General features: G+C 39.5%; 1 protein-coding gene across 1 annotated transcript in view; it reads right to left on the reverse strand.

Annotated features, from left to right (window-relative positions):
- Positions 1-11,009, reverse strand: part of lars2 (leucyl-tRNA synthetase 2, mitochondrial) — an 84,643-nt gene extending 73,634 nt beyond the window's left edge. Inside the window, exons 1-2 of the mRNA XM_052146740.1 lie at positions 10,873-11,009; positions 5,381-5,638 (exon numbers count right to left, since the gene is read on the reverse strand). Coding sequence (XP_052002700.1) covers positions 5,381-5,581 — 201 coding nt within the window. The 5' untranslated portion in view covers positions 5,582-5,638; positions 10,873-11,009. The remainder of the gene's footprint in view (positions 1-5,380; positions 5,639-10,872) is intronic.
- Between the last annotated feature and the right edge of the window lie 14,881 nt (positions 11,010-25,890).

A 25,890-nucleotide genomic window follows, 5' to 3' on the forward strand; every position in this document is an offset into this window, starting at 1 on the left:
AATCAGCCAATCGTGAGGCAGCAGTGTAATGTATAACAATGAAAAGATGATCCGCATGCCGATAGTAAACTATGAATGTTTTTATTCCATGACTTGTTAAGGGGAATTAGACACAGACGTTTCAACGCACAGGCCTTCCTCAATGTGTAAAACAATCAACATGTTCACCCTTCATCTCAAAGAAGGCAATTTAAATAATGCATTTTTAAAACGTACAGCTTTTTGGAACTATACACTCAAAGCACTAGCCCCGAATAATCTGAATGAAGAACTAGACCTATCAATTTTCCTTTGATCAAATTATAATTAAGCATTCCATTGATGATTTATATTCTTTAGCATGGGACATCAATATAAATTCAAATGTGAACACCAACCATTTTTTTTTTTTTTCAGTTATTAAGCATTTTATTGATTCCATATAACAAATAAAAAAACTATTGGAATAAAATTGGAATAAACATAATATTTGGAATAAAATTATATACATTTACAACCCTTCCCTCTGAACATAAACAACTTTATCTTCTACATCAATGACTGCCCCATTGCCTAAAATAAAGAGTCTGGGGCAAAATAAAATTTGAGTACCAAATATGTCACACAAAATTCAACATAAATTCTTGGATCTTAACACACCACCAAAAAACATGGATTGTGTCCCCATTTTCTGATTGGCATCACCAGCAAGTGGGTGTGTCTTTAAGAGCAAGCCTATACAATCTAAATGGGGTCCAATAGAATCTATGTAAAATCTTAAATTGCATAAGGCCCACCCTTGCGTCTCTAGAGTAGTAGTAGTAGTATGTTTTGTTTAATGCCATGTCAGCCATCAAAGCTATTTTCATGGCAAGAATTCAATTACAAAAATACAGATATCATATAAATACAATAAAAACAAAACAAATATAGATTGCGTCTCTAGATGTAGACTTGATGTTTTTATAGAATCCTAGCCCTCACTCCCTCCTCCAATACCAAGTTTAAATCTTTCTCCCATTATCTCTTGAGAGAAGTTGAAGCTTCGTCCCCCAGACTCTGAATTAGCAGGGAGTAATACACTGATGCCTCATGACCTTTTCCAAAAACAGAAATCACCACTCCCAAAGTATCTGCTGCTCTAGTGGGTTGTATGCTACTCCCAAAAACAGTACAAAGCAGGTGGCGTAGCTGTAAATACCTAAAGAATTGAGACCTGGGAATCCCAAAATGTTGAACCATATTTTCAAAGGATCTCAACACTCAACTCTCATATAGGTCACCGAGCATATTAACCTCCCTCACAATCCACTCTGTCCAGCAGAAAGGGGACTTATTAATACATCATCTTGGGTTCAGCTATATTGTCCATACCGAGTGCAAATGCAAAATAACGGGATATTAAGGCTTTGAAATGGCAAAATAGGGGCAAGAACTTCCTGTTCAATAAAAAACCAGGGAGGGGCTCTCTCAGGTGGAAGCAACTAATGAGCCAAATGAATGAGACTGAATGCATAATAATAAAACAAAAACTTTTGTTTATTTTTTGTTAATTGACAAAGACAACTTTTGTCAATCGGCCAATGCAAATTACATTCCAAATGAAAGACTTCGCTATGCTATCAGTTTGCTTGAAATACGAGAGGGGGACATCTACAGGAAAGATTGTAACAGGTAGTTGAATTTTGGAATACAATTCATTTTATTAACATCAGCCTTCCCAATCATAGATAACTGTAATGAAGCTTACCTGCCCACATCGCTCAAAAACATTTTTATTAAACGGTCAAAATTAACTAAATCACACAAATTTGCTATGAATAAAATGCCCAAATACGTAATGGTCTGTTTGGGCCACTGGAAGACACCCGGCTGAAAAGCCGTTACCAGGCAGTAAGCTGCCAGAGCCAAAGCTTCTGATTTAGACCAATTGACTCTGTATCCTGAGAATTTAGAAAAGGAATTAATAATTCTGTGGAGGCAAGGAATAGATCTAATGGGGTCGGAGACAAATAATAAAATATCATGTGTAAAGCAAAAGGTTATGCGCCACACCTCCCACCACCATCCCTGAAAAATCATCCACCTTACTTATCACGGCTGCTAATGGTTCCAGGGCAAGACAGTACAATAACTAAAAAAATACTAAGTTCCACAGATTCCAGGTTTCCACAATTAACATACGAAGCGATCATCGCATCTAGCATGATAACCATGCTAAACAGACCATGTTCTTTTGAACTACAGGTGATGATGTCTCCAAACTTCTCAATCCTTTCAAAAGATATCACACTAAAAGAAGAACAAGAAGTATACCTGCAATCAGAAATGAGCTGTGATAAGTTGAGATCAGATGACTGTTTGTGAAATGTCTATCTGACCAGACCTTCAAAATCATAATTTTTCATATGAATCTACCAAGGAGGTCTATAATACCTGGAAAAATCTAATAATATTTGCGATTTAAATGTTGTTTGCAACAAATTTTGTTTCGTCAGGGTACACGGTTATTAAAGTTGGATGTGGGATATTCCTACTTGATATCTAAGACCATAAGTGCATTCCATTCCCTGATATTTGGAAGATGACATTTAAGGAAACAAAACTGCAATGCTCCGGTTAGCTTAGCAGGGATTTGACTCATTAGAGATGTCTCATAGCAACCCAAATGATAAACAATGCTGCAGCGCTTGTATCTGTGCTACAGGTGAACGATTATCAAAAGAGATTATAATGTTTTATACAGCTGTTTCTGCAAGTGTTTGCTAAACAAGCTTTAATATCTTGTAATGCTGAAACAAACTCATTTATCAATTTTATTTAATACATTTAATGTTTATCACTTATTTTGTGAATGCTCAAGCAGCCTAATTTACACTTAAACTCCAGATGTTGCTATAACAACCCAAAAAGCACTTTACTTGAAGTGAAAATGAGTCCTCCTTTCCTGTTTAATAAATTAAGCAATCACACGGTCATGCAGAACATCTCGTGTTTTTAAATCCATAAGAATCTCTTTCTCTAAGCCGATAGCGGCAGTGATGACAGCCGACTCGTCAGGAAGTCGCACTCTTCGCTGTCAAATTAAACATCACTTAAAGCGTGATTGCCTCACTCAAGGCCAGCTAGAAGGCCTCGACCCACCAATATGTCTGATTGGCTGATGAATCTAACAATCTGACTTTAGTTGTCCATTCATTTGCACTGTTGAGGGATTTTGTGGAAATTCTGAAGGCCTGAGGGGGTGGAGCTTAAAATCATGCGATTTGTGAAACAGCCATCACAGTTTGCTTGTAAGCATCAAGGAATAAATTCTGACTGGATAATCTTTTCATTTTTCTCTATTCGTTTGTAGATTAATTAAGAGTGGAAAGTGAATAAAAATACATACAAAAAGGTCAATGATAATTATTTGGCATGTTAGGCCAGCAGAGAAGGTGAGAATTCGCCACTGATATTATATTATATATATAAACACACACACACACACATATGTAAAACACTAACATTTTCCACCCTCATTCTGACCCAGCATCAGAAATGCTGTGTTTTGGTGCTGCTTCTCCTTTAAGACTTGACAGTAAACCCCCTTTGTTCTGACTGTCTCTCTCCTTGTCATCTCAGTGATCACCGCTACTGGACAGGCTACAGAAGTTATAAGGTAAAGTAGGCATTGAAGAGTTGTTGTGGAGGTGGTCAGATACAAATGTCTACTTCAGTGTGACATCACAATGTGAAGGAAGCAGAGAATGAGTTATTTTAGCAGCTTGGTTTCAACAGATGCTCTTTTTGCAGTGAAGAGGATGTTTTGAGTTCTGAAACTTACAGTATGTTTTTATAGTATAGATACCTCTTATATATGTTAAAGGATCAAGGAAAATGTGATTCCTCATGTCATGACCCCTTTAACATCAACATCTAGTTCTCACGGTCAAGTCTATTCTAATATGAGACATTCACATGTCTTTTTAAAAATACATCTTCTGACCTCTGAGACTTGGTTAGGCTCATACATGCAGTCATGCTCTCCACAGTGGTTTAATGATTCATGACAACTTTGAAGAACCCCGGAGCACTAGCCAGCATTAATCAGTGCAGGCCAAAAAGGGTGTTGAATTATTCAGTGGCTCACAGAGACAGGGCCACATTTTGGGAAGAATATATCTCCACAGCATCTCTCCCAAATTGCTTTTACCCTAAACACAATGACCATCCCAGAAAACCCTTGTACAGTCAGAGCAATGTAAGAAAGAAGCCGAATGTGTGAGACATACAATAGATAGAATTGCTGAGGTAAAACAAAATGAATAAGCAGAGGAGATGCAATATATTGAGCTGAGAGCGTTGCACACATGTCTGGGAATGAAAGCTAAATCATGTTAAATGGTCACTCTATTTTTAGGTGCAATGCCATGAGCACCTTCAAACAGACACTGTAATACCACAGACAAAAATCCAGCCACACATTTTCACAGTGCTCTTCATATCAATTAAAGGGGGAATTTTTTTTTCCTGACAAAAAAGTATGAAAACAGCACATGGCCAGATGGATTGATGGATTCATCTCCATCTCCATTCTCTTTTCAGTTTGCTGTGATTAATGGGATAGTTCACCCAAAAGTGAAAATGTTCTAATCACCCTCGAGTCATCCCAGATGTGTTTCACTTTCTTTCTTCTGCAGAACACAAATGAAGATTTTTAGACCAAGGTCCATACAAAACAATTGAATAGTGACCAAAACTCAGAAGGTTCAAAAAGTACATAAAGGCAGCATAAAAGTAATCTATACAAATTTGCCGGTTAAATTCATGTCTTCAGAACCTATATATAGGTGTGGGTGAGAAACAGATCTACATTTAAGTCTTTTTTTTACTATAAATTCTGCTCACTGCCCAGTAGGTGGCGATATGCATAAAGAATGTGAATCGCCAAAAAACTAAAGTAGAAGAATGTGGAAGTGGAAGTGTACATCTATCTATGGTAAAAAAGTACTTAAATTAATCTGTTTCTCACCTGAAACTAACATATCGGTTCATAAGACATGGATTAAACCACTGGAGTATTATGGATTACTTTTATGCTGCCTTTATGTGCTTTTTGGTCCTTCACTTGCATTGTATGGCCCTACAGAGCTGAAATACTCTTCTAAAAAACTTAATTTGTGTTCTGCAGAAGAAAGAAATTCATACACAACTGGGATGGCATGAGGGGGAGTAAATGATGAGAACTTTCATTTTTGGATGAACTAAGTACTTTGCTCTTTCATATTAAGAGAGAAATCCTAGACACAGTGATTGGTGTCTTCTGAAAGTGAACTATTCCAGGATCAGCGTCATACACATATCAGTCACATGACAGCTCTAGTGAACTGAACTATTTATTCATCATGATCAGACTCACCTGGTCCATCCCGTCTCTCTGCCATTGCTCCTGGATGCGCGTGTGCCACCACTGCTCCACTCTACGCCGGGTCTCGGTCCTGTAGTCCCTCTCCCAAACGCCCGACTCACTGAACAGACTGCGGACACTGACCCTGATCAGATAGGCACCCCGCACCTGTTTCAGTGGGCACACACCAACCCTCCACACAGCCATCACCATGACTCTCGGACCTTTAGTCGTGCAAATGGTATCCGTTAGATAGGGTTTTAGGGTAACCTAAATGAAACATTACAATACAGCTTTACACGCGTTCAAAAAGTGACTGCATGGCCTGCTGCAATTGAAGTCAGAAGGTTACATACACTTAGGTTGAAGTCACTAAAAATAATTTTTTTAACCACTCCACAGATTTAATACTACCAAACTATAGTTTTGTGCATGGCACCAGAATTTTTTGTTTACAGACCGATTGTTTCACTTTTAATTGACGATATCACAATTCCAGTTGGTCAGATGTTTACATACACTAAGTTAACTGTGCAGCTTGGAAAATTCCATAAAATGATGTCAAGCCTTTAGACAGTTAGCCAATTAGCTTCTGATAAGAGGTGTACTGAACTGGAGGTGTACCTATGGATGTATTTTAAGGCCTACCTTCAAACTCAGTGCTTCTTTGCTTGACATCATGGGAAAATCTAAATAAATCTGCCAACACCTCAGAAATAAAAATTGTGGACCTCCACAACTCTGGTTCATCCTTGGGAGCACGTTCATCTGTTCAACCAAGACCATGGGAGCATGCAGCCATCATACCGCTCAGGAAGGAGATGCTTTCTGTCTCCTAGAGATGAACATAGTTTGGTGCAAAAAGTGCTAATCAATTCCAGAACAACAGCAAAGAACCTTGTGAAGATACTGAAGGAAACAGGTAGACAAGTATCTATATCCACAGTAAAACTAGTCATATATTGAAAGGCTGCTTAGCAAGGAAGAAGCCACTGCTCCAAAACAAAGCCAGATTTGCAAGTGCACATGGGGACAAAGATCTTACTTTTTGGATAAATGTCCTCTGGTCTGATGAAACAAAAATTGAACTGCTTGGCCATAATGACCATCATTATGTTTGGAGGAAAAAGGGTGAGGCTTGCAAGCAGAAGAACACCATCCCAACCGTGAAGCATGGGGGTGGCAGCATCATGTTGTGGGGGTGCTTTGCTGCAGGAGGGACTGGTGCACTTTCCAAAATAGATGGCATCATGAGGAAGGAAGATTATGTGGATATATTGAAGCAACATCTCAAGACATCAGCCAGCAAGTTAAAGCTCGATCGCAAATTGGTCTTCCAAATGGACAATGAGCCCAAGTGTACCTCCAATGTTGTGGCAACGTGGCTTAAGGACAACAAAGTCAAGGTATTGGAGTGGTCATCACAAAGCCCTGACCTCAATCCAATAGAAAATTTGTGGGCAGAACTGAAAAGCATGTGCAAGTAAGGAGGCCTACAAACCTGACTCAGTTACATCAGTTCTGTCTGGAGGAATGAGACAAAATTCCAGAAACGTTTTGCGAGAAGCTTGTGGAAGGCTACCCAAAATGGTTGATCCAAGTTAAACAATTTAAAGGCAATACTACCAAATACCAATAAAGTGTATGTCAACTTCTGACCCACTGGGAATGTGATGAAAGAAATAAAAGCTGAAATAAATTATACTCTCTTCTAATATTCAGACATTTCACATTCTTAAAATAAAGTAATGATCCTAACTGACCTAAGAAAGGGAATGTTTTCTATGATTATATGTCAGGAATTGTGAAAAATGTATTTGGCTAAGTTGTATGTAAACTTCTGACTTCAACCGTAAATGCAAATACTCTCACAATCTCATTATATACACTGGTCATCAGCCACAACATTAAAACCACCTGCCTAATATTGTGTAGGTCCCCCTAATGCTACCAAACAGTGCCAACCTGCATCTCATAATAGCATTTTGAAATGCAATTCTTCTTAACAGTTATCTGAGTCACCATAGACTTTGTTATTTTGAACCAGTCTGGCCATTCTCTATTGACCACTCATCAACCAGGCATTTCCGTCCGCAGAACTGACATTCACTGGATGTTTTTTTGGCACCATTCTGAGTAAATTCTAGAGAATGTTGGGTTTGAAAATCTCAAACCAGCCCATCTGGCACCAACAATCATGCCATGGTCCAAATCACTGAGATCACATTTTTTCCCCATTCTGATGGTTGTTGTGAACATTATCTGACGCTCCTGACCCATATCTGAATGATTGTATGCACTGCTGCCACATGATTGGCTGATTAGATAATCACATTGATGATTGTTGGTACCAGATGGACTGGTTTGAGATTTTCACACATAACAGTCTCTACTAAAACGGTGCCAAAAACCAAAAAACGAGTGGCAGATCTGTGGATGGAAACACCTTGTTGATGAGAGTTCAACAGAGAATGGCCGGACAGGTTCGAACTGACAAAGTCTACAGTAACTCAGATAACAGTACAGTATACAGTAACTCAGATAACCGCTCTGTACAATTATGATCAGAAGACTATCATCTCAGAATGTTATTCTGAGATGTGGGTTGGCACTGTTTTGGTGGCAAGAGGGGGACCTACACAATATAACGCAGGTGGTTTTAATGTTGTGGCTGATCGGTGTATAACCGTCTTTCATTAAAAAGACAGATGTGCTTAAAAAGTGTATTGTGCTGAACCTAACAAATATACTCAGATATGTTGCACTGAAACATGAGACATTGTAATGTGGAAATAATCTGTCCCCTTGGAAACAAATTTTCTTTACACCTACAAAAACTTTTAAACTTGTTGCATTAAACATAAATAGAATTCAACAGCACAATCTGCACAAAGATAATTAATGTTTTTAATTTCAATAAACAATGAAAAAAAGAGACTGAGTAATTTTAATTTGATGTCATCAGTTTGATAGTCTTACAAAAATGGGAGCCATGTTATATCCCACAAAAAATGACTTTAACAATGAATAACTGATGCCAAATTTTACCATGTGTGAATATAGTAACTCTTCAAAAAACATAAATACAAATTCACTGACTTATTGTTGTTGTTTTTTTTCTATCTCCCTTTCATCATTAGGATGTATTTTTGTTTAACCTGTCTCCACCCCTGTGTTTCTAACTTCTTGCAATATGTAAACACATATGCACATTTTGATGAAAATAATATATATATATATATATATATATATATATATATATATTATATACACTCACCTAAAGGATTATTAGGAACACCATACTAATACTGTGTTTGACCCCCTTTCACCTTCAGAACTGCCTTAATTCTACGTGGCACTGATTCAACAAGGTGCTGAAAGCATTCTTTAGAAATGTTGGCCCATATTGATAGGATAGCATCTTGCATTTGATGGAGATTTGTGGGATGCACATCCAGGGCACGAAGCTCCCGTTCCACCACATCCCAAAGATGCTCTATTGGGTTGAGATCTGGTGACTGTGGGGGCCATTTTAGTACAGTGAACTCATTGTCATATTCAAGAAACCAATTTGAAATGATTAGAGCTTTGTGACATGGTGCATTATCCTGCTGGAAGTAGCCATCAGAGGATGGGTACATGGTGGCCATAAAGGGATGGACATGGTCAGAAACAATGCTCAGGTAGGCCATGGCATTTAAACGATGCCCAATTGGCACTAAGGGGCCTAAAGTGTGCCAAGAAAACATCCCCCACACCATTACACCACCACCACCAGCCTGCACAGTGGTAACAAGGCATGATGGATCCATGTTCTCATTCTGTTTACGCCAAATTCTGACTCTACCATCTGAATGTCTCAACAGAAATCGAGATTCATCAGACCAGGCAACATTTTTCCAGTCTTCAACTGTCCAATTTTGGTGAGCTCTTGCAAATTGTAGCCTCTTTTTCCTATTTGTAGTGGAGATGAGTGGTACCCGGTGGGGTCTTCTGCTGTTGTAGCCCATCCGCCTCAAGGTTGTGCGTGTTGTGGCTTCACAAATGCTTTGCTGCATACCTCGGTTGTAACGAGTGGTTATTTCAGTCAAAGTTGCTCTTCTATCAGCTTGAATCAGTCGGCCCATTCTCCTCTGACCTCTAGCATCAACAAGGCATTTTCAGCCCACAGGACTGCCGCATACTGGATGTTTTTCCTTTTCACACCATTCTTAGTAAACCCTAGAAATGGTTGTGCATGAAAATCCCAGTAACTGAGCAGATTGTGAAATACTCAGACCGGCCCGTCTGGCACCAACAACCATGCCACGCTCAAAATTGCTTAAATCACCTTTCTTTCCCATTCTGACATTCAGTTTGGAGTTCAGGAGATTGTCTTGACCAGGACCACACCCCTAAATGCATTGAAGCAACTGCCATGTGATTGGTTGATTAGATAATTGCATTAATGAGAAATTGAACAGGTGTTCCTAATAATCCTTTAGGTGAGTGTGTAATATATATATATATACACACACACACAAACACATACACACACAGTAGAATTTTGTCTGAATTCAATCAATAAACAATGCTTTATTTTATTTTAGTTTGCAAAAGGCATTATTGAAGATACATTACATTGTGTTCACAGATAATATATCAACCCAGTTACCATCAAATTTTTCCTATTTAAAGTAATGTAAAAAATTTTGGTAATGACATCAAGTGAACTCTTCAAGGACATTAGAAGACAATGTCAACCCAGTTACCGTGATTTTGGATAGTAAACAACAATGAAAAGTGGATATTTGCAGGAATAAGAAGCACTGTGTAATATGTTATCAAATTAAACCGTGAAACTGCCAACCCCGTAGTCTTTCTGAAGCCAAAATCATGTTAAAATAGCACAATGTAATATTTGATACATACATACATAAATTAAAACTTGAACACATGATTTATGTTATAGAATGTTAAAAATGTTACCAAAAACAAAAATCACTTAATCAAAGAAAAAGTATTTCTTAGAATGACCCAATTATGACAAACATTAAGCTATTGAAAAACATTGTGTATTGTGGACATGAGTTTCTACATACACACACACACACACACACACACACACACACACACACACACACACACACACACACAAGGTCTCATGTTGGTGGATGTGCTGGAGATGGAGAAGAAATTGAGAGAATATGAAGTGTTGTGTTGCCATGGTTACCCATCTTCCATGAAGAAAAGATTCATATGATCTTGGACTCCAGAGTAAATATCTGAGACAACACAATGTTCTATGTGATAATGAGTGATAAAAGAGCCACACCAACCCATATGGGTGTGTGTAAGTCAGGTCAAATGCATTAGATGTGTGATGCAGCCTTGTTATTATTATTGTTAATAACAGAATGAAGCAGTATGATAGTATTTCTAACACAGGAGAAGAGGTAAACCTACTGACACCGCTGTCAAATAGTAGAAGAACAGAACGCATGAATTATATGCCAGCTACTTACACAACGATCATCGGCGAAGACTCGAACCAGTATAGAAATAGTACTATCCTTATAGTGTGATCGATATTGTCAATCAGCTCAAAGCTTCATTATCATGCCGCATTAAAACACGGTTCACTGAAATGACAGGACTCACACCGCTACATGGGCGCCGCCATATTGTTCAAATGGTTCAAACTTTATTTACACGGACGTGTATTGTAAGGAAATAAAAGGTGCGTCCCAAATGACACACTATATACTTACAAAATATACTATGAACTCAGCAATGTAGTGTGTGAATTTTCACAGTGTATTATTGTTCCAAATGGAACACTTAACGGTTTATTTACTACACAGAAGCATTCGCCTTAAAACAGCTGACGGAAGTGACGTTTCAAACCCAAGCGTTGTGTTGCCTTTAGCGCTCAATTCACCCTCAGTTCAACACTAATTCTCAATAATATACATATTCACATTGCATGGTATAACGGTAAAGCGTTTAACTCACTTTCAAAGAAGTTTCACTAGTTAACTTATCCCGCATTATTTACAAATGTTTTGTCAGATCACGATGGCTGCAGGTAACTCCGCCCCTTCCGCTATGTAGACAGCAAGCCGCGTGCGCTGTGTGCACGAAGTGTCAAACGTTCCACACTCCGTTTTGACGGTTGAAAAATTGCATGATCCAGGGCAATGAGGAATTATGTTTATTAATATTTAATAAACATAACTTGTAAGCTATAGAATGGGCCCTCCATTTTCACTCCACACTCTGTTTTGATGGTTGAAAAATTGCATGATCCAGGGCAATGTGGAATTATGTTTATTAATACCTATATAATTAATAAAACTTGTATAGCTTACAAGTTATGTTTATTATATATTAAAGAAACATTAAATTCAAATCATTTCAATAAAACTAAAATGTATTTATAGTCTTGAGAATGCAGCATTAAACAGTTGTAATGTCAAACTCGGTAAATGTTTGACCAAATGACCAATTTTAAAAACCTCCTGATCTAGATAGATAGTTGGACCTACTTAATTTTTAGAGAAAAAAAAAGTTAAAATTTTTTAAAAATAAAATCAGCTCTTGGTCAGAAAACTTGAATATTACAGATAACTGCACAGCTGCTATTGTACACTGATGCTGACTACTTTATAAAGTCCAACATGTCATCCACGATAACAATTTCAGAAGGACTTTTCACATTTGAAATCGAGTCATTCTTAAACCTGGGCAAACTAAATCCTGCATTTTTGTGTTTCGAGGTTTCACACTGTACATTTGTAAACCCTGAGTCCGCAATTGCGTATTTATTGTTTTTGATTAAGGATGCACTTCTCGGCTGGTAAAACAGTTCTTTAAATATGCAGGTGAGTATGGAGCCCTTTAGAGGACAGGGTGAGATTTTTTTTTTTTTTTTTACGTTCTGCACGCCCCATGGGGGTCAGGACAGACTTCGGAGTTTATCCAGTGCCACCAACTGGCGTTGCTGGATGGAGTGGTCCAGTTGGCGGAGGAACATATGGCAGTGGATCCGGGGCCGGCGCACCCCGCTCTCTCTCTCTCTCTCTCTCTCTGCTCCTCGGTTCCCTCCCCCTCCCCTCCTTCCTTCCGCCCTGTTCTGTTCCCCCTGAAATGGAGGACCATTCCCCTGAAACCGGCTCCCCGGCTTCGGGGGTTCCCTAACATGCAAGTAACCCCTGTCTCTCTCCACTCTTCTCCCCAGGTTAGCCACTGCCACAGAGGTGGGCATGAAACTTGGCCCGGTCTTTGGGAGTTGTGGGGAGTCCAGGTACATGTGAGTATTAAGGGGGGTACATAACAAGCTTTGGTGGATTCAGGTTGTAACCAAACCTCTATTCATCAACACTTGGTTCAAAATGGTCATTAGATGAAAATAAACGGGTGAGGGGTGCACACAGAGATATTCATGATTATCCTGTAGTGACCATCAACATTCTATTTTGGGGTCAAAAGCATAATATTTAGGCTGTGGTTAGTCCCCACCTCACCCATCCACTAATTTTGGGAACAAACTCTCCAACTTTTCAAATGCTATTAAAGGGGATGTGTGTGGATGGGTCCTGCGATACCATGTGTTGGTGTGGGGTGTGCAATGCGATGGCTGGGGAGGTGTTGCCTGGACCATCTGCATCAGCTCTGCATCAGGGGGACACAGGGAGATGGAGGTCTTGACTTATTACGAGGGCACTTAAAACATATTGCGAGGGCATGCAAAAATTATTGCGAGGGAACACACAACTTATTGTGAGGGTATGCAAAACTTATTTAGAGGGAACGCAAAACATGTTTGTGGGGCATGCAAACCTTATTGTGAGGGAACGCACAACATATTGGGAGGGCACTCAAAACTTATTGTGAGGGAACGCAAAATTATTGCGAGGAATGCAAAACTTATTGCAAAGGGAACGCTAAATGTATTGCGAGGGATGCAAAACTTTATGCAATGGAATGAAAAACGTATTGCAATGGAACGCAAAACTTATTGCGAGGGAACGCAAAACATATTGGGAGGGCACTCAAAACTTATTGCGAGGGAACGCAAAATTATTGCGAGGGAACGCAATATTATTGTGAGGAATGCAAAACGTTTTGCGATGGAATGCAAAACATATTACGATAGAATGCAAAACTTATTGCGAGGGAACGAAAAACATATTTGTGAGGCATGTAAAACGTATTGTGAGGGAATGCAAAACATATTGGGAGGGAACACAAAACTTATTGTGAGGGAACGCAACACTTATTGCGAGGGAAAGCAAAATGTATTGTAAGGGAATGGAAAACATATTGGGAGGGTACACAAAACGTATTGCAAGGAAATGCAAAACATATCGCGAGGACTCTCAAAACTTTTATGAGGGAACGCAAAATTATTGCGAGGGAACGCAATATTATTGTGAGGAATGCAAAACGTTTTGCGATGGAATGCAAAACTTATTGCGAGGGAACGCAAAACATATTTGTGAGGCATGTAAAACTTATTGTGAGGGAATGCAAAACATATTGGGAGGGAACACAAAACTTATTGTGAGGGAACGCAACACTTATTGCAAGGGAAAGCAAAATGTATTGTAAGGGAATGCAAAACATATTGGGAGGGTACACAAAACTTATTGTGAGGGAACGCAACACTTATTGCGAGGGAAAGCAAAATGTATTGTAAGGGAATGCAAAACATATTGGGAGGGTACACAAAACGTATTGCAAGGGAATGCAAAACATATCACGAGGACTCTCAAAACTTTTATGAGGGAACGCAAAACTTATTGCGAGGGCACTCAAAACTTATTGCGAGGGCACACAAGACTTATTGTGAGGGAACGCAAAACTTATTGTGATGGAACGCAAAACGTATCGCGAGGGAATGCAAACTATTGCAAGGGAAAGCAAAACATACTGGCAGGGCATGCAAAACTTATTGTGAGGAAACGCAAAGCATATTGTGAGGGAAAGCAGTACTTATTGAGAGGAAATGCAAAACTTATTGCAAGGGCACGCAAAACTTATGGCTAGGGAACGCAAAACGTATTACGAGGGAACGCAAAACTTATTGCGAGGGAACGCAAAATATTTTTAGAAACATACTGTAACAATATTCACAGTTAGGGAAAAGGAGGAAGTGGGAGATGGCGAATCCAACTCAAACAGTATGTTTTATTTCTTTGAAACTCAATATTTACGCTTTTTTTTTTTCGAGTGCGAGGGGTCACACTCGAAACAGTTTTGAGTGTCCTGTACAGTGATGTACTGTACAGCACTGGGCACTCCTCCCCCTCTACCACCTGGGACAACATGGTTCCCACCCCCCTGTCTGATGTGTCAGTTTGTACAACAAAAGGGAGAGAACAATCAGAAGCATGTAACAACTGCCCAGAACAAAGCGCAGCTTTCACTTGCATAAAAGCCTGTTGGCACAGCTCCGACCAGTGAACCGGGTCTGGGGCTCCCTTTTTAGTTAGATTGGTCAGCAGGTTGGTGACTCACAAATAATTAGGCACAAACCTCATATAATAGCCAACCAGCCCCAGGAACTGTCTCACCTCCTTTTTGGTCTTGGGTTTCGCAGCCACTGCGGTCTTATCAATTTGGGGGCACACCTGCCCGTGACCAAGTGGAACACCAGATACCATACCTCCACCTGTCCAATTGCACCCTTTTTGGGGTTTGCCGTGAGTACCGCCCATCGCAGCGACCTCAGAACTGCCCACAGATGCTGCATATGCCACTGCCAATCATTACTGTATATAATGATGTCATCCAGATAGGCAGCTGCATACGGAGAGTGCAGTCTGATGACTCGGTCCATAAGGCTCTGAAATATAGTCGGATCCCCAAACAAACCGTTCGGAATGGCCACAAACTGATCTAAGCCAAATGGTGTGGAGAAGGCGGTTTTCTCATGGAACATTGGAGTTAAGTGGATCTGCCAATAACCCATTGTTAAATCCAGTGTTGAATAAAAGGGAGCTACACCCAACCGATCAAGCATTTTGTCAATACGAGGCATTGGATACGGTCAAATTTAGACACCACATTGAACTTTCTATAATCCACACAGAACCGCACCGAGTTTTGCTCTCAAAACTCCACACATTGGGGCACCTATCAAAACAAAAAAATGACCATGTGCCGTCTGCTCTAATAGCCCGACAAGGTCCATGCAAATTACATCGAAGGGGACCTCAATCGAAGGAAGCAGGCACAAAGGCACTCTTGGGTTTGGCCGGTGGATTCACCAGCTGATATTCATGGCATGCCACACACCATCTGCAATAATCCCCGCGAATGCCCGGCCAATAGAAATGGGCCATTAGATGCTTCAGTGTCTTTTTCTGCCCTAAGTGACCTGCCATCGGATTATAATGAGCCATCTGGAATAACATTTCCCAACGGTTCTTCTGTATCAATAACCCCTACCTTACGTCATCCTGATGTGGAACTGACATAGATGGCCCCGGCTCTGCCTCCCCAGCCAGCGCATCACAAATCCCACACTGAAACATTCTGTTACAGGATCCATCTGCACAAATTTCCCTTAATAATGTGGAAAACATTGGCCATTTCGTGCCTAAAATTAGCATATTTGTGATATGAGAACTAACCTCAGCCTCGACACTATGCTTTTGTCCCCGAAATTGAATCAGTGTGGTCAGTACAAGATAATTGTGGATATTCCCATGCTCACAACTTACCTAGCATCCAAAGCCTTGTTTGAACCAGGCATTGATGGATGGAGGTTTGGCTGCAGCCCAAATCCACCAAGGCCTAGTATGTACCCCCCTTAATACTCACAGGTATGTGATATGTCACAGCTTGATTGGGGTGGCTCGCAGTATGTCAAAGACCCAAACCAATGTACCCACCTCAATCACCAGGCATTGGTCCCGGAAAGGCCTGGGCTCCCCGCAGCTCCAACAGACCGGCCCAGGCTCCATGCCCGTGACAACGGGTCCAACACCCTGGGAGTGAAAGTGGAGAGGGTCAGGGGAAACCAGCGGGTAGTTCAATCCCCGGAGTTGAGGGGCCGGCATGGAAGGGGCTCCTCCCCATTTCCGGGGAGGAGGAATAGGATGGAAAGCAGGAGGAGGGGAGCCAGGAGAAGAAGAGAGAGAGAGACAGAGAGAGAGAAGGGTCTCAGGGATCATATTTGGTCACCATGGTCACCATTACTTTCTCCTGTTGCTGACAGCATGCTGCATGAGTGTTTGTAGCCTGCTTAGCATTGCTTATTATCATACGTTTTTCTTTTTATCCTTTGTCGTTTTACCATGTTTCGGATTTTTCCACTTTTCTACTGTTTCATCTGTGTTTATTTTACCTGTTGCTGCTGGCGCCTAGCTCGAGGCAGTCGTGTTTGTAGCCTGCTAGCGTTTTAGAATTGCTTATATATCTGTTTTCAGCCTTTAATCCTTAACATCTGCCATTTTTCAGACCGCATCGGGTGCGAGTCAGCTTTGTGCATTTTCCAAGTGCATCCACTTTCTATTTCTATCGCAATTAATCTGTGTGCATTTTACATTGCGCACCTGTTTTTCTCCTCTGTGTTACATGGACTACTGTATCAGTCATTGAAGAACAACCAACAACAACAAACAATTGTGTGAGGGATTCACAAAGATCTCAAACCCTAACAACTCAGGAACAACAAACAACTGCAGTAAGTCATGCATCCGCTCATCTTCCTGCATTGCATGTCACATGTTTACAATAGCCTCCTCCGTCAGCAGTGAGGGATTCACGTGTGATAAATGTAAGGAATTAGTCAGGCTGACAGAGAATGTTAATGAGTTAGATACACGCATCCGAATGCTAGTGGAGGTCCGTGAGAAAGAGAAGCCAGTAGATACTGTTTCGGATGCGGGCAGTACAGAAAGCAACACACACACTTTGGTTCCGGCTGTAGAGCCCCCACAGCAAGGCATTTGGGTGACGTCTCTGTGGCATACTCGCTCAACAAAGCGACACCACACTGGCGTTCCTGTTAGGGTTTCCAATCGATTCTTCCCACTCAGCGATGCACCCACTGAGAATCATGTTGAAAGATCCCTTGGTGATTCCATTGTAAGGAACGTGGAAATAGAGACTCCAGTCACTATTGTTAAATGTATTTCGGGTGCCAGAGCATCTGACATCAAATAAAATTTACAAGTGCTGGTTAATGCTAAACGTAGATTTTCTAAAATTGTTACTCATGTCAGCACTAATTATGTCCAGCTTCACCAGTCGGAAATCACAAGAGATAATGTTAAAGAGGTGTGTGAATTTGCAAAAACACTGTGAGATGCTCTGGCCCCCTCCCTGCTCGATGTGGTGACGTTGTTTATAGTAGATTAGTGTTACTGAATGGCTGGATGGCTGAGTGGTGTCTGAATAATAAAATAGGATTTATAGACAATTGGAAGAGTTTTCCTGCTGAGAACCATGGCCTCAGATTTAGAGGTGTTAATCCTTATTCCAAGCTGCTTCACACTCGACTGCCAAGCGATCCAGTGAGAGCTGAACCCAGTCATACGCATTCTCCAGATTCACAAAACACATGTAGACTGGATGGGCATACTCCCAGGCCCCCTCCAGGATCCTTGCGAGAGTAAAGATCTGGTCCGAGATCTAGAAGATCTAAAGTCTAGAAGAACTTGATGAAATAACAGAAAATATAAATACAATCATCTCTAGCACTCTTGATAGTGTAGCCCCCCTTCGATTAAAGAAAATTAAATAAAAATACCTTGTACCATGGTACAATGATCACACTCATGCTATCAAGAGAGCAGCTCGGAAAACAAAGCGCAAGTGGAAGAATACCAAATTAGAGGTATTTTGCAGTTCGTGGAAGGATAGTGTCTGTAGCTACAGACAGGCACTAAAAGCTGCCAGGTCAGAATATTTTAGCAAACTCATAGAAAATAACCACAACAATCCTAGGTGTTTATTTAGTACTGTGGCTAAATTGGTTAGGAGTAAAGCCTCAACAGAACTAGATATTATGTCGCAACACAAGAGTAATGACTTTCTTTTCTGATAAAATTGAAATAATCAGAAAAAAAATTTAAGTTATGAAATCATCTGTCATAGCACCTCAGAAAACAGTGTCTCATAAATTCACAACTTCAATTCTTCACTGTCATGAACAGCTAAAAAAACGTATTGAAACATCAAAAGCCACAACATCCAACACTAACCAAGCTCTTAAAAGAGGTATTCCCTGTAATCTTAGAACCTCTTTTTAATATTATTAACTCCTCGCTCGCCTTAGGACATGTCCCAAGAAACTTTAAAATGTCAGTTATCAAACTGCTTATTAAGAAGCCACAACATGATCCTGGAGAACTGGCTAATTATAGACTGATTTCAAATCTCCCATTTATGTCGAAAATACTCTTCTAGTATCCTCCCAAATATGTTAATTTCTACAGAGAAATAGTATATATGAACAATTTCAGTTAGGATGTAGGCCTCAACACAGAACAGAGACTGCACTTATCAGAGTTACAAATAACTTGCTCTTATCATCTGATCGCGACTGCATTTCACTTCTAGTGCTTTTAGATCTTAGTGCTGCATTCAACACGATAGATAATGACATTCTCTTAAATAGGCTAGAGAATTATGTTGGCATTTGTGGAGATGCATTAGCATGGTTTAGGTCCCATTTAGCTGTCCACTACCACTTTGTGCATGTAAATGAGGAATTGTCAAACCAAACAAAAGTAAAATATGGAGTGCCACAGGGATCAGATTTAGGGCCTTGGCTTTTCACCTTGTATATGCTTCCCCTGGGAGATATTATCAGGAATCGTGGAATAAGTTTCCACTGTTTTGCCGAAGATACCCAACTTTATATTTCTTCAAAACCTGATGAGATTTCACAATTCTCAAAATTAGCAGAGTGTATCAATGAAATAAAAGATTGGATGGCCAGAAATTTCCTTCTACTCAATTCTGAAAAAAACAGAGGTACTATTGGACCAAAAACCTCTAAAAATAAGCCACTAAAATATAATTTGACTCTCAATGGATGTACTGTTACATCATCTTCAACAGCGAAGAACTTAGGTGTTATATTTGATACCAATCTGTCCTTTGAAAATCAAATGACCAATGTTTGTAGAACAGCATTCTTCCACCTAAGAAATATTTCTAAATTACAACACGTGCTCTCTGTTGCTGATGCCGAAAAACTAATTAATACGTTTATGACCTCAAGACTAGATTATTCTATTGCATTACTGGGAGGATGTCCAGCAAGATCAATAAATAAACTTCAGTTGGTTAAAAATGCAGCAGCCAGAGTGCTGACGAAAACCAAGAAATATGATCATATTAGCCCCATTTTGTCTTCGTTATTTTGGCTACCTGTTAACTACATACAAAGCTTTGAATGGTCTAGCTCCGCAGTACTTAAGTGATCTTCTACCACACTATATTCCATCAAGTTCATTTTGATCGCAAAATTCTGGCCTGTTAATAGTTCCTAGAATATCAAGATCCACAAAAGGAGGTAGATCCTTTTTATATTTGGCTCCTAAACTATGGAATAGTCTCCCAAACACAGTACGAGATGCAGACACACTCACGCAGTTTAAGTCTAGACTAATGACTCATCTATTTAGCCAGGCATACTCCTAATTTATCCTCTAACCCACAATTAGGCTGTTATATCTATGAGAACTTCTGCAGTTAATCCAGGATGGACTTCAAGACATTAGTCATTAAACTTACAGTTCATTCAACATCTTTGTTTAAACACTGACCCTTAACACTTACATAGTTTAATAATTTTAAACCATGACTTGCACTATACATAAGTAATATTGGCATTATATTCATGATTTTAGCCAGAGGGGAACTGGCCCCCACAGTGAGTCTGGTTCTCCCAAGGTTATTTTTCTCCCTTAACCAACATCTTCTGTAGTTTTGTGTTCCTTGCCACAGTCGCCTTTGGCTTGCTCACTGGGGTTATAAATACAATTATTATTTAATTACTTATTTTTAAGTAACTTATTAATTAAGACATAGATATTACAGTTTTATCTTCTGTTATTGCCTGATCTTCTGTAAAGCTGCTTTGAAACAATGTGTGTTGTGAAAGGCGCTATACAAATAAAAATGACTTGACTTGACCATGTGGTCCTCTGCCAACTGGATGGCCATTTGGAGCGACACCGGGCAGTGGCACTGGACCCACTCTGCCGTCCGTCTCGGAAGTTGAGCTATGAACTACTTTAATACCACCAGATCAATGACAGCTCCGACGTTGCATTGCTCAGCCAACAACCACCTCTGGAAGGCGTCCCGGAGCTATTGGGTGAAGGCGAACAGGTGGCCGTGCTCATCAATGGTCAGGAAGTGAAAATACTGGTTCTGCTGCTCGGGTGTTCAGCCGAATCATTGCAGGATGGCTTCTCTCAAGTCAGTGTACACCAGGATGTTCTCCACTGGTAACTGCTGCGCTGCGAGTTGGGCTTCCCCAGACAACAGTGGAATTAACCTGACCGCCACTGTGTGCTCAGCCATCCACATTTCCCCGCAGTCCACTCAAAGAGCTCCAAGAAGTCCTCCAGATCGTCTACGGGGCCTATCTTGACTAGTAGGACGTGGGTCGGGGTGGTCACAGGATCCAGGGTCATGGCGGCAGCACCCTCCTGGTACATCATTCTCCGGAACATCTGCCGGTCCTCTGCTTTGGCCTGGAGGAGCAGAATGAATCGCTGCTCCTGTTCGTTGCGCAGCTCAAGGAGGGCCTGATGCTGTGTCTGGTGGATGCTGGCCTTAACCACATACTCCAGAGGTGAGGGATCCATGGCGGAGTTCTTCCTCCCTTAATCCCATGTTTCGGAAACCATGTTCATAGTTTGGGAAAAGTTAGGTTCTTTTTGCCCAGAACGAACCAAAATTAAAAACATTCAGTTTTTTGTCCCTGACTGTCACTTCATCACGTCAGTTATACACTTGCCAGGACTGTTCTACATTGCACAAGTTTACCTCAGATGGAGAACGTAAACAGCGCATGAAAGTTTCAGTGACTGTAAAAAGCGTGTGGTTATTAAATGAGATGAGCACCAATGCAATACATGATAAGTTGTCTGTTGCTAAACAACTTTTTGTAACATTCTAACATTGAATCGTTTTACAATGTATATCTCTGGCACCATAATGCATTTTTGCGATACAAAACCCCTTGTGAATTACAATTGTGAAATGTATAATGGTAGGATGATATTCTGGACATCCCAGGTTTCCCAAAACTAAGTATTTAATTGATGTCTGTCTGGTGGTGTGTATGTATGTTCATAAACATACTGATTTTTTTGAAATATGGGGGCGTGGTCATGTGTCCGTCTGCGGGTGAGAGAGAGAAGACTCTTGTTATAGTGATGGTGGAGGGAGACCTGATAAGGTGCCCCATCACATCAGTTTGGCTGAAAGGGAGAGCGACACGAGAGCATGATTTCAGTGTGTACTGTGTATTAAAAAGTTTATGTTACTGAGTGTGGCGAAGAAGCTAAGTGAATTGAGTGTTTTGATAACAATACAAGACACTGAATGCAGAAAATAAAAAGACTTGCCTGAACTGCTTCGTTGTCTCTTGACTCCTCTATTGCTCTTAAAGAACCAAACATTCTCACCAGTACTTATTCATATTTCTCCAACCATTTCAAAGTTATGTCCATATTTAAATTTTATATGTGTAGTTTTAATCATAGTTTTAATAACACAATCCGAATTGTCTTTTTATTTTAAACCGGCACTTAAGCATTAAATGAGTGACAGTCTTGGCAGGCATGAAAATTCAGTGTTGGATATTTTTCCTGTTACCTTAGCAACCCTTTTATATCTCAATAGCAGATTTCAATTAAAGGATTTAGATTTGTGGAATTGGGAGTGAAGCACACACAGGCTCCATTACACAACAAATAAAGCAAACAGAGCATTAACCTCCTCTACTCAAAGGTCACTGAATATCAGTCATATCTTCACTCACAAAGGCACTGGGATATGTTCTTCACAGAATGCAAGTGTTCTGAAAACTACACCTGATGATGTGATTTGCAGAATAAACCCAAACAGGGCCTTGTATAATCCTGAAGGGGTTTATTGTGTGAAAATGACCAGTTGACTACATTATTCCACTTATTACACTGCTACATACCAAATAAGTGAATAAATGAACATGAAAAAATTGAAACAAATAAAATAAAATAGCACAGGGTAGGTTGGAAAGGAAAGGAAAGGTTGGCTGGAACAATGAACAATTATACAAACATATTTGACAGCAGAATACTCTGAATGACCAATCAGAATTGAGTATTCCAGAGTCCTGTAATAAAAAGAAATATAAACTTCTCACTCACTTGTCTGCATGCAAATGGTAGTGTTTCATAAACTCTATTCTGACTCTGGAATTACTGGGCTTTTGCATGCCATAATCACTTCTGCTTTTCACAATGAAAGACACTTCCAGACACAGCAATAAACTTTCAATGTATTAGGTGGCTTATATCATGCTTTAGAGACATAAAAAGGAAAGGAAAGAAGGAAAAGATGCCCTGAAAGCCAAGATGCAGAGATCATTGTTCACTTTATTAGTACAGTTTCATAAGGCAAGTGTTTATTGCAGTACTATTACTATTGCTTGTGCTTTGATATATAACACACTCTGCACTTTTTGTGCTACAGACATGAATGATACTTCAACTCATTAAGGTTTACTGAAGAGAGATGTACTATTATTAATTATAATTATTATAAGAAATCAGATTATTTTGTATGGTGGACAATAAAACAGGAAAAGGACAGACCCAAGCCAAATTATCATAGAAACTTGGGGGTGGAACCTTTTGAACTGGGCAAGTGAGCAACCATCAAGAACACTCTAGTATTTTGGTGCCGTATGGATAAGTAACTCACTTCATTTTGTTAGATTTCTGCTTTTAATTAAATGATTATATGAATGTAGAGTAAGAAAAAATATATATTTTGCAAACTTGCTTTGCAAAATCTTGTTTCAAGGATATTTAGATATTTTTACTGGAAAGAATTTTGAACTTTTGTGTGTGTGTGTGTGTGTGTGTAGATAATGATGATACTGGTGATCTGTGACAAAAACACAGAGCTAAACAGGACATAAAATAAGATATAGTATAAGATAAAGTGAAGGAAATGAGGAGGAAGGATTAATCCCAGATTTTGATTTAATTCTACAGAGCCTGAGGCACTGCTTCCTCATCAATCTTCAGCCTGAAAATCGCACAACCGGAGATGAGGAATCCACATCAGGAAAATGGGCATTTGACGTAATTATAACCAGTTCACTTCCTGACTGGTATCTTCAGAACAATGAGCCACAATGGTCAAAGCTTACACATCTGTAGAAGACAAAGTACATACAGTAGTATGGATTAGATAATAGTAGTTATTTATCAATGGATGCAGAGTTGTAGACGTAGAGAAACTACTAAGTAGAAGAACAAGGCAGGCTCCACTATTATTGCTCATTTGAACAAACTCCTTAACCTTGGTATTCAATTTCAGAGAGGAAGACTGATTCAATTACACCATTTGCAATGCTTCATGGGAGTGGGTGAACTTTTTTCGCCACAATTTTCATTTACATGTTTACGGCAACTTGCTTGATCTGGATCATTCTTCAAGTGTGTGAGTAAGTCTTTTGATAAGAAAATTAAGAAAACACGATTTAAATACTGTAAAAAATGCCAGGATTTCACAAGATTTAACAGTATTTTCTTACAATAAAATACTACTTTGATAATTTGATTGTAAAATCAGTGCAGGCTGAGCCATTTTCCATTATAACACAGCAAATTACTGAAAAAATTAAATACCAATATTGCACTGCTTTGTGGGTTAACTGTGTTTCGTTTCAAGTCACCATTAAGGTAATCAGTGTTCCCTTTGGATGGAAACTTTGAATTATTTAAAGTTAATATAGTTTCTCCCAGCTGATGCATACAGCATACCAATCTCTAAAATAGTGACAACTAATAAACATTGCAGGTTAAAAAAGAGATATATTTACTGTTCACTGTAAATTCACAGTATACAGTTGTCTTTTAATTGTAATAAATGGTAGAAATACTACTGTAAAATATACTGTGAAAGGCATGCAACTAATAGCCAGGAATTGATTGTAAACTCACCCTATTTTTTATTTTTTTTTACAGTGTAGCTTAACAGTCTTAAAGAAAGAAAGATTGAATGAATGAATGCAAAGACAGACAGATGTATGAAAATAAGGATGGACAAAATGAAGAAAGAAAGAAAGAAAGAATGTCCATATACTGTATGTACACCAATCAGCCACAACATTAAAACCACCTGCTTAATATTGTGTAGGTCCCCCTCGTGTCACCAAAACAGCACCAACCCACATCTCAGAATAGCATATTAGATTAGCATTCTGAGATTATATTCGTCTCCCCACAATTGTACAGAGCGGTTATCTGAGTTACTGTAGACTTTGTCAGTTCAAACCAGTCTGACCATTCTCTGTTGGTTGGAAGGAAGGAAGGAAGGAAGGAAGGAAAGACAGACAGACAGACAGATGTATGAAAAGAAGGTCAGACCAAAGGAAGGAAGGAAGGAAGGACAGACAGACGAGAAGGAAGGACAGATGCAAAGAAAGAATGAAAGAAAGAAGGAAAGAAAGTGTTTCCTCTGCAGTAGGAGATTGTCCTGTGTGTTTGTGTGATCTGTGTTTTTGATGTTTTCTGTCACTGTTCCTGTAATTCTTCACGCTGACAGCTCTGCCAGTCCCCAGTGAGCACAGCACATCAGTCGAATCTGGCCTTTCCCCTTCCTGCTTCTCCTTAATTAATATCACTAATTACTGTTCTGATCATTTGGCTGCCTCTACGATGTGGGAAAGTGCTGGTGCACACAAGGGGACGAGTCCCAAGGCTTCGTCTCATTTTTCCAGATTTGAGACTTCTTTCAGAGAACACCATTTCAATAAAGGTTTACCTTTTTCAAAATTAAAACACTTTCTCCTATTCCACTTTTAAATCAACATGAATGTTCACAACCCATTTTACTTCATAATCTGATGTATTTCTAAGTGAAATGGAATATACTATGAGAACATTTGTCTTGAGAAATAAAATCCTGATGATACCTGAACGGAGTACTGAATTTAAAGTGCATTTATCCAAAATATACCAAAGGGATATGATAGTTCACGAATAAAAGAATTACAACCATTTATACTTTAAATCTGTCATAGCTCTATGATATGGCAGATGTCGTCTGCTTTCTGTGTTGACGTGACAGTAGAACAATTGTCATTAGTGGCATGAAAGACATGTGACTTGGAATAAATGAAACTTCCAGAGCCTAATCTATACAGGAACTTCAACCGAGAGGAAAAAAAGCATTTAACAGACAATGTATATTATAGTACGTCAGATGTACTGTAAATGTGTTTCATCTTTTTGTAAGTTAAAAAGAATGTACTCCTAAAAAAAAGCCAAACCTGAAGCCACTAAGAT

Source organism: Xyrauchen texanus, chromosome 17 (assembly GCF_025860055.1).
Source record: "Xyrauchen texanus isolate HMW12.3.18 chromosome 17, RBS_HiC_50CHRs, whole genome shotgun sequence".
Taxonomy (NCBI): domain Eukaryota; kingdom Metazoa; phylum Chordata; class Actinopteri; order Cypriniformes; family Catostomidae; genus Xyrauchen; species Xyrauchen texanus.